This window comes from Bos indicus, chromosome 4 (assembly GCF_029378745.1).
Source record: "Bos indicus isolate NIAB-ARS_2022 breed Sahiwal x Tharparkar chromosome 4, NIAB-ARS_B.indTharparkar_mat_pri_1.0, whole genome shotgun sequence".
Taxonomy (NCBI): domain Eukaryota; kingdom Metazoa; phylum Chordata; class Mammalia; order Artiodactyla; family Bovidae; genus Bos; species Bos indicus.
The window spans coordinates 87442748-87453417 of NC_091763.1; the positions used below are offsets into that span (position 1 = coordinate 87442748).

Below are 10670 nucleotides of genomic sequence, written 5' to 3' on the forward strand. Positions count from 1 at the left end.
GATTATGAAAGATTAATGAAGATTGCCTTTGGCAGAAAAGATCAGGATTTAGATAGCTGTAAAATTCAGTTAATTAATCCTCTTAAAATACAGAGGTAGAAGAGGGAGAATGACAGCCTGTATATGGGACTGTGTATTCCACTGCTCAGACTCTGCTTATTTTCATTTAGGAGTGTGTCTCTGCAATCTACAACAGCTTTACCCACAGGTGCTAATATCACCTTAAACCACAGCCCCTACCCCTCCTTATACTAGCAGCTCCCCGCGGCGCCAGGGTCTGCTTATATCTCCATACCTGCACATGTTCCTCCCTCCCCCAGAATACACAGCATCTTCTTGTCCTTCTGACCCTCTTTCATGACACACCTGAAGATTACACAGTCCTCCCCAACGTGGCATCTTCAACCTCAAGAAGGTGTATCAGGGACTGACCACATCACTGAGGCACGTACAGCAGTGCTTTTCTTTTCTTTTAAATGAAAGCTAGCAAATAACTAGATCTCACGTCTATGTTCACATCTGTATTCCCTACAGGATTACACAGAATGGGTCAACTAATTGATTTGAACAAACTGCACCTTCCTTTGTCATATTTTTAAATAATCTTTAAAAAGCATTTCATTTCCATTCAAAGAAAGGCAGCTGATTCATTACTAGTACCACTTAGGCAACAGTATTTTAGTTCAAAAATAGGTGATTAAAAGGATAAAAATTATACCCAAGACTATAAAACACACAGCTTTAATATCAACTAGCTTCATTTTCCCAAGTATAACTGTATTTACTTGAAGTCCACTGCATTTCCTTAGAGTTACCCTGAAATTAAACCTTCTACTGACAGACTGGGCTTCTTTCACCCTTGTTAGGTTAATACCCTGATTCAAGTAAATGACGGCTAATGGTGTCAGATTGTGGTATTGTTATGTTGCTCATTGCTGAATGTACACTTTGTGCTCTTTTCGATCTTTTTTTCCTTAGCATTTTGTGCTCCAATGCACACACAATATTCTCAAACCAAAGAAACCAAAATCGGACAGTTTTAATAGCACAATCACTCATCTATGTCATATGTGGGCTGTTCTTATGCTTTATTTCTGATATAATGTAAATAATTTTTCTTTTGATTATCTCTGGTTTCATAACTTAATTATGATATGAGAGTTTCTTTTATGCCTTCATTCTGAATTTATTAAGTTCTTGGCTTTGACTGGAAGTCACAGAAACACCTATGCTTTTTCAGAAGATGGCTTCCTATTTTTCCATTCTAGATGCAATTCCCAGGGCTCTGGGACAAGGGTTACAAAACCATGTGGGGTTCTTGCTGGCTGTATCTCTCATTCATATCCCTTCCTTCCCAAGTCCCCAGGGGCTGTCTGGCTGTAGACTTCCTGCATGTCTTAGCAGAATAGCTTCCTATTCTGAGCTTCTGACTCTGAAGCAACAACATGTCTTTGAGATCTCCTAGGAGGGCACTCCTAGGAGCATTACTGACTCAATGGACATGAACTTGAACAAACTCCAGGATATGGTGAAGGTCAGGGAAGCCTGGCATGCTGCAGTCCATGGGGTCACAAAGAATTGGACACGACTGAGAGACTGAACAACAAGGAGGATGCTGTTGGCAAAAACAAGGGGTCAGACAAGGGTAAATAAATACAGAAGCAAGAGTGTTACACTTAGCAAGAGCCTCAGAGCTTTTCTTGAGACCCAGGGAAAGTGGAGAAAATTCCACCAACATGGCACCCCACTCCAGTACTCTTGCCTGGAAAATCCCATGGATGGAGGAGCCTGGTAGGCTGCAGTCCATGGGGTCGCTAAGAGTCAGACACGACTGAGCGACTTCCCTTTCACTTTTCGCTTTCATGCATTGGAGAAGGAAATGGCAGCCCACTCCAGTGTTCTTGCCTGGAGAATCCCAGGGACGGGGGAGCCTGGTGGCTGCCATCTATGGGGTCACATAGAGTAGGATACGACTGAAGTGACTTAGCATAGCATAGCATACCTGGAGCCAGGTGCCAGCCACTCAGCTAGCTTTAGACCCTCTCTGCTCCTCCAAGCCCTGCTCTCTGGATTTCTCTCCTCACATCATTCCTTTCCTATACTGGGCAGGCTATTTTCTGTGGTTTCTATAATCTTTTCTTTTTTAAACTCTGTTGAAAGACAACAAAGGAACAGATAAGATAGATTGGTTCTTGACAGGGAAAAAAAAGAATCTCAGCTGTTTTTCTCAACAATCCATTTATTTTCCTCATTTCTGAAAAGTGATTGTTATTCCAAAGGAAAGCTCTTTGCTTATGTATGAGTATTTTTGTAATTTAAGTTAATCAAAAAATCTTTAAGCTTTTCTTTCAAATCTTAGAAGTGAAGAGAACTCCAATTTCAGCTCAGACATGTAAAGAGCTTGGAAGATGTCATCCTTCTTGTCCTTACAATAAGAGTTGAAGAAGCTGAAAATCAATGACTTTTCTTCACTTATGGGAGAACTGAGGTTTCGGGGCAAACCACTAACCCAGTATCTGGAAACACAGGCAAAACAGAGAGATACTACATTTAGAGCAGAAGTCAATGGATGCCAGAAATATAGAATCATTTATCTGACAAGTAATTTTGGGCACATAACTAGAAGCTGAGGGCCGAGAGTGAGAAACTCCTGGGGTTGTAAACATAAGGGAGCTTCCATGCTTTCCTGGGCTTTCTTCCAGTAACCTCATCAAATTCTCACAGTAAGGATCCAAGACGGTTTCACATGTGGACCTGGCAGGGAGAGGGGAAGAAAAGCCATTGTTATACCTCCCTGATTCTTCTCCCTAACAAAGGGGGAAAGACTTGGCTAGAGGAAAACATGGAAAAACAAATCCCAGCTAGAGGAGGAGGAGGCTGCCCTCTCTAGTCCTTTGCAGTCTTTCTGTCACGTCTATAGGAAATAATAACAAAAACCCCAGTGTGAATAGGGTCAAGATTTCAAGGAAATACATAGGGATGGTTCAGCTAGGGAAGGAGATAAAGGGATGTAGAAAGAGGAAAAACAATATTCATGGACAAAGGATAGAAACATCTGTGAAGTTTACTGCGCTGAGATACTGTTGTTGTTGCTCAGTCCCTAAGTTGGGTCTAGTTCTTTGTGACCCCATGGACTGCAGCCCACCTGACTCCTCTATCCTCCTCTATTCCCCAGACTTTGCTCAAATTCATGTCCATTGAGTCAGTGATGCCATTTAACTACCTCATCCTCTGTTGCCCCCTTCCTCTTTTTGTCTTCAATCTTTCCCAGAATTGGGGTCTTTTCTTCTGACATAGATCCTCTGAAAGACTGAGACTTTATCAAATTGTAGAACAAACACACTCCCTTCTCCCCAACACCTTACCACACTACCAGTGGCTCCAGAATAACATCTGGCCATGCCTAAAAGAGCTGCAAGATGCACTCTGAAGAGGAATACTTAGGGAAGACCAAGTCAAGACAAGAGACAAAGGCAAGGACACTAGAAGAATTTAAAGCTTCTTATACCTGTGGCTACAACAAATATTAAACCCAACCAACCTCCCAGTCAGACTAACATTAGTGCTGACACTAAAGGTAAATATATCACAGCATGTATTACCTGATATTACACGTCTGGCTTTCAACAAAATGTTACAAAGCATGTCAAAAGGCAAAAAAGAAAAAAGAACAGTCTGTGGAGATAAATCATGCCTCCAAATCAGATTAAGATGTGACACAGATGTAGTTAAGAAACAAGGAATTTAAGTAACTGTAATGCAAAAAAGCAAAATGGCTGTCTGAGGAGGCCTTACAAATAGCTGTGAAAAGAAGAGACGCTAAAAGCAAAGGAGAAAAGGAAAGATCTACCCATTTGAATGCAGAGTTCCAAAGAATAGCAAGGAGAGATAAGAAAGCCTTCCTCAGCGATCAATGTAGAGACAGAGGGAAAAAATAGAATGGGAAAGACTAGAGATCTCTTCAAGATAATTAGAGATACCAAGGGTACATTTCATGCAAAGATGGGCTCAATAAAGGACAGAAATGGTAGGGACCTAACAGAAGCAGAAGATATTAAGAAGAGGTGGCAAGAATACACAGAAGAATTGAACAAAAAAAGATCTTCATGACCCAGATAATCATGATTGTGTGATCATTGACCTAGAGCCAGACATCCTGGAATGTGAAGTCAAGTGGGCCTTAGAAAGCATCACTACGAACAAAACTAGTGGAGGTGATGGAATTCCAGTGGAGCTATTTCAAATCCTGAAAGATGATGCTGTGAAAGTGCTGCACTCAATATGCCAGCAAATTTGGAAAACTCAGCAGTGGCCACAGGACTGGAAAAGGTCAGTTTTGATTCCAATCCCAGAGAAAGGCAATGCCAAAGAATGCTCAAACTACCGCACAATTGCACTCATCTCACACGCTAGTATAGTAATGGTCAAAATTCTGCAAGCCAGGCTTCAGCAGTATATGAACCATGAACTTCCATATGTTCAAGCTGGCTTTAAAAAAGGCAGAGGAACCAGAGATCAAATTGCCAACATCCGCTGGATCATTGAAAAAGCAAGGCAGTTCCAGAAAAGACATCTATTTCTGCTTTATTGACTATGCTAAAGCCTTTGGCTGTGTGGATCACAATAAACTGTGGAAAATTCTGAAGGAGATGGGAATACCAGACCACCTGATCTGCCTCTTGAGAAACCTATATGCACATCAGGAAGCAACAGTTAGAACTGGACATGGAACAACAGACTGGTTCCAAATAGGAAAAGGAGTACGTCAAGGCTGTATATTGTCACCTTGCTTATTTAACTTATACGCAGAGTCCATCATGAGAAACGCTGGGTTGGAGGCAGCATAAGCTGGAATCAAGATTGCTGGGAGAAATATCAATAACCTCAGATATGCAGATGACACCATCCTTATGGCAGAAAGTGAAGAGGAACTAAAGAACCTCTTGATGAAAATGAAAGAGGAGAGTGAAAAAAACTAAGACCATGGTATCCGGTCCCATCACTTCATGGCAAATAGATGGAGAAACAGTGGAGACAGTGGCTGACTTTATTTTTCTGGGCTCCAAAATCACTGCAGATGGTGACTGCAGCCATGAAATTAAAAGACGCTTACTCCTTGGAAGGAAAGTTATGACCAACCTAGACAGCATATTAAAAAACAGAGACATTACTTTGCCAACAAAGGTCCATCTAGTCAAGGCTATGGTTTTTCCAGTAGTCATATATGGATGTGAGAGTTGGACTATAAAGAAAGCTGAGCGCCGAAGAATTGATGCTTTTGAACTGTGGTGTTGGAGAAGACTCCAAGGAGATCCAACCAGTCCATCCTAAAGGAGATCAGTGCTGGATGTTCATTGGTAGGACTGATGTTGAAGCTGAAACTCCAATACTTTGGCCACCTGATGTGAAGAGCTGACTCATGTGCAAAGACCCTGATGCTGGGAAAGATTGACGGCAGGAGGAAAAGGGGACGACAGAGGATGAGACGATTCGATGGCATAACCAACTCAATGTACATGGGTTTGGGTGGCCTCTGGGAGTTGGTGATGGACAGGGAGGCCTGGCGTGCTGTGGTTCATGGGGTCGCAGAGAGTCGGACATGACTGAGCGACTGAACTGAACTAACAGTATATTGAAGGCTCTAATGGAAAAAGTTGAAACCATACAGCTGAGTAATATAAGTAGGGAGATGGAAACTCTAAGAAAAGAGTCAAGAGGAAAATGCTAGAAATCAAAATCACTGACAAAACAATGCCTTCCTGCGGATTCTTTCTTTAGAATCAGAATTCTTCTGAGGAAACAATCAGCGAACCTGAAGGTCAGCTGCAACTTTCCTCTCTAAAATGCGAAGAGAAAAAGAAATAAAAAGCAAACCAAAAACAAAACACACACACAAAACAGAACATTCCAGAACTATGAGGAGTAGCATAACTAGACATAAAAAAAGATAACTAAAATACTAGCAGGAGAAGGTAAAGATAGGATATAAGGAACATCTGAAGTTAATAATGGATGAGAAGTTTCCAAAGTTAATGACAGACACCAACCCTCAAATTCAGAAAGCTGAAACAAACTCCAAGCAAGAAAAATATTAAAAACTCATACCTAGGCAGGCATATCATATTCAAGCTACAAAAAACTAAGATAGGGAGAAAATATTAAAGGAAGCCAGAGGACAAAAACAAACAAAAACACAAAAACAAAACATCTTACTTGGAGAGAATCAAATATAAGAGCTTCATCAAATTTCTCAGAAACCACACAAGCAAGACAATGGAGTAAAATCTTGAGTGTTAAAAGAAAAAAAAAAAAAAAGAAGATATAGTAAGTCTATATCTAGGGAAATTATCCTTTAAACATAAAGGAGGAAGAGACTTTATCAGAAAAACAAAAACTGGGTGAATTCATTATCAGTAGTCATGCCTTTCAATAAATGTTAAGTTTTTCTGATAAGGAAAATGATGCAGGTCAGAAACTTACACATGAAGAAAGAAAAGTGTCAGAGAAGGAATAAATGAAGGTGAAATTATATATGTGTGTATCTTTTATTTTTATTATTCTTAGTTGATCTAAAAGTTATCTGTTAAAAGCAATAGTAGTAACCATATGATGGGTTAATAGAACATACTATAGGTGAAATAAATGACAGAAATTTCACAAGGAATGGGAGTGAGGAATTGAGAATTCTCTACTATGGGAGAACTCTACTACACTTGAAGCCCTATAGTGTTATTTGAAGATGAGCTTGCTGCTGTTGCTAAGTCGCTTCAGTCGTGTCCGACTCTGTGCGACCCCATAGATGGCAGCCCACCAGGCTCCGCCGTCCCTGGGATTCTCCAGGCAAGAACACTGGAGTGGGTTGCCATTTCCTTCTCCAATGCAGGAAAGTGAAAAGTGAAAGTGAAGTCACTCAGTTGTGTCCGACTCTTAGCGACCCCATGGGCTGCAGCCTACCAGGCTCCTCTGTCCAAGGGATTTTCCATAGATTATGTTAAAATGCATATTGTAAAACCAAGGGCAATCACTAAAGACACTTTAAAAAGATAGGCAGTACATCAAAATAGGCTATAAAATGGAACAACACAAAAATCCACTTAAAATTAGAGAAGGCAACAAAAAGGAGGGGAGACAAAGAGCAAACACAAAAAAGTGCCAGCGCTTACAAAGACTGGAATTTGGTCCAGTTCTGTCACTTTAAATACAATGGTCGAAACACACCCATTAAAGGACAGGTTGTCAGACTGGGTTAAAAACAAAAACAAGAAGTAATGTGCTGTTTATAAGAAATCCACTTTAAACAAAGGATCAGATAGGCTAAAAGTAAACAGATGGAGGAAGATACACCATGCTAACCTTAACCAAAAGAAAGTTAAAGTATACTCAGCCATGAAAAGGAATGAAAGAGTGCCATGTGCAGAGACGTGGATGGACCTACAGACTGTCAAACAGAGTGAAGTGAGGTCAGAAAAAAAAAGACTTGTATAATATCGTTTATATGTGGCATCTAGAAAAATGGTACACATGAAGTTTCTTGTAAAATAGAAGGAAGATTCACAGATGTAGAAAACAAACTTATGGATACCAAAGAGTGAAGTTGGCAGGGCTGGGATGAACTAGGAGATGGGAATGACACACAGACACTGCTATGCATAAAATATACAACCAATGAGAACCTACTGCATAGCACAGGGAACTCTAGTCAATGCTCTGTAGTGACTTAAATGGGAAGGAAATTTTAAGAGGGCATATGTACACATATAACTGTTTGATTTTGCTGTACAACAGAAACTAACTCAATACTGTAAAGCAACTATACTCCAATAAAGATTTTTAAAAGAGAAAGCTGAAGAAGCCATATGAGTGTGAGACAAAGCAGACTTTGGAAAAAAGAAAAAAGATTATCAAGGACAAAACTGGAGTTTATATGAAGAGGTTAATTCCACAAAAAGACATAAAATGCTAAATGTGTACGAACTTAAAAAGCATCAAGATACAGGAGGTTAAGTACCAATAGAACTGAAGGTAAAAAATACATGCATTATTATAGATGGAGAATTAAACTAGAAGTATGTTCCAGACCACAGAGGACAGAAACCAGGGGGTCAAAAGTCAAAACCCTTACTGTAGAAGTCATCTGCAAAAGTAAGCAAAAGATTAAATTTAACACATCTTGAATTAATTTAAAGTCACAAGTCCACAGGAATTTATGTGAGGACCCTCTAAAATTCAGGATAAATTCTAAAGGATTTGTAATAATGGATGTTAGAGGTCTATCTGCTCCATTAAGACTTCAGTACATAGAGAACAAATATTTTATTTGGTTTAGGTTGGTTTCCCCAACACCTAGCAAAGTTTTTGACTTGCATAGTTGGTAAACATCTACTGAATGTCTAAAGCTGACTCTTACTAATAAATTATGCTCATCAATATTTAACTATACAAGTGAGTTACTGTTTCATTAAAAATACAAAGTCCCAGTTGTGCTTCTTTTACAATGGAAGATTTTAGCTTTACAGGCATCCTCCAATATTATCAAAACCACCACCTGGTTTAATAACAAGTGAAAACAATTACAGTGAATGCATGAATTGTTCACAGGGTTAAGGTTCCACATTGCTTGTCTATTAATTAACTCTGCTAATTTATTCACTGGAAATGATTCACAAATTAGTAATGCAAAGTAAATGACACATAGAATACAGAAATTGAGAAGCAGATTTGCAAAAAGATTTAAAATAAATGTAAACATATGTACATTATAGAAGTATCACTCTTAATGAACACACAAATTTTAAAATGCCAGAATTTTGTCAACTTAAATTGTTTATTAGGGTACAGTTCAATCATTTATACAACTAAAATAAGCAGACAAAATACAACTATGGAAGGCATACATTTAGACAAATCATAGGCTCTAAAGATGAAAGACATGGAACAAACCAGACATTTTATTCAATTTTTGATATGATTAAAATAACAACTGAGGAGCAAATATATTATTTATTCTGTCACTACTAAATTATGAAATTTAGCAACCTTCTTCAATTCATTCTCTCTGGCTGGGTTAAGGAAGGAAAATTTTGAAATTTCAGTCACTGCCATACAACTCTGAAGATAAGTATCATATCTTTTCGAAAAATTATTTTGCAGTGAGAAATACCTATTTATGATAAATTGCCCAGCTTCTTCAGATAACAAATGATTTTCACTTTACTATTCAGGGCATGCCCCATATATACCCAATAGGTACAAATCTGATGGTCTAAGATAGGGCACATGAGAACTACTACTTGTTGAATAAAATGCACAGATATTCTTCTTCTCCTATCAAATAATTCTTTAAAGCTTCTTCCAAATGTCATTATCTGACTTATTAAAATTCAGTTTCACTCAAAATTTCAAACAAAGTGATGAGAGAACGTAAAGTACCTCTTTATAGGCTTGCAAACACTTGGTATTCATTTTCTGAGTCAGACAGCAGAATAGGAAATAGCATAATCACTTACCTGACATGCATTATAAAGAAGTTGGTGTTCTAGTTTTTTAATCCCCAAAATCTGTTGAAACATTTCATAGAGTTGTTCCTTGCTCAGAATAAGTTCAGACACAGCACTCAGGGCCATTCTGTTTGGCGGTTTACACAAGTCCTCTTCACCCCTGTAAATGGCATCATACTTGGCTATCCAGGAACTCAGCACTGTCTCTTTGCTCAAGCCGTCGATTTCTGGCAAACTCCGCACACGTTTTTCTATGTTTTTCTTAAACACCTCTCTGAAGTCATTGGCAGAACATCCTCCACTCTGAACCATTCTGGCCACTCGATCACTCTTCAGAAAAACCTGAAAACCAAACAAAAAATAAATAAAAAATAAAAACCCACTTCCAATTAGGTGGGGCCACTAATACCAACTGCTTTTAGCAATCCAAGAGTTATGACACCAAACATTCTTCAGTGGTTCAAATGTTTTGTAAAACATGCCAACTCGTGACAAAATAGAGGCTCCAAATCATCTCTCTTAAAATGCCGAAATATTTAGGAGAAAAAACAATGAGTTTTGAGGACCTCCTAAGATGATCCGTCCTTGACTTACAGACTCCCCACATGAAGGTCATGTGGGGGGATCTCTGCAACTGATACCCTTAAGAGTTGATTGAGAAGGTAATTGGTGAGATAACCCAGCTTCTCTATCTGTACTTGGGAGTTCTGAGTAGTTCTTCAGTAAGGAGAAGGTTTGAGAAACTGAAAGCTATCAGTGTTGTAAGTCTAGTATCTAAGTCAATACCCTCTGGGTACAATCATTAATCACCACTCCTGTACAGATGGGGGTGGGGTACACCTGTTCCCATGCATGACTTCACCAGCTCCCCAATTTCTCATACACTTCTCACAGCTGCGAAGAATCCACGATGAAAAAGCAAAATCTAAGAAACTTCTAGCTGTCCACGAATGCCAGGTAAGAAATAAAATACAATGACAACTAGGGAGAGAGACACTTTTGAAGTGGGTAGGAAGAGATGGGTGACAAGTAGTAAGGTCATCCTGTGTGGGAGACATCAGACTTGGCCTCATCTCTCTCCTTTCTTCTAAGTCAAAGACCCAATTATCAACAAACATCAGTCAGGATTCATGAAACATTGATTCTGTTATTAATATTCCTATGAATCCTCTA

At 39.1% G+C, this 10670-nt stretch overlaps 1 protein-coding gene across 12 annotated transcripts in view; it reads right to left on the bottom strand.

The window, feature by feature from the left end:
* The window catches only part of CADPS2 (calcium dependent secretion activator 2), a 582333-nt gene that overhangs the window by 365223 nt on the left and 206440 nt on the right, over positions 1 to 10670 (bottom strand). For all 12 annotated transcript variants that reach the window (XM_070787293.1, XM_070787301.1, XM_070787295.1 and 9 more), the window contains one exon: positions 9507 to 9839. In XM_070787293.1, coding sequence (XP_070643394.1) covers positions 9507 to 9839 — 333 coding nt within the window. The remainder of the gene's footprint in view (positions 1 to 9506; positions 9840 to 10670) is intronic.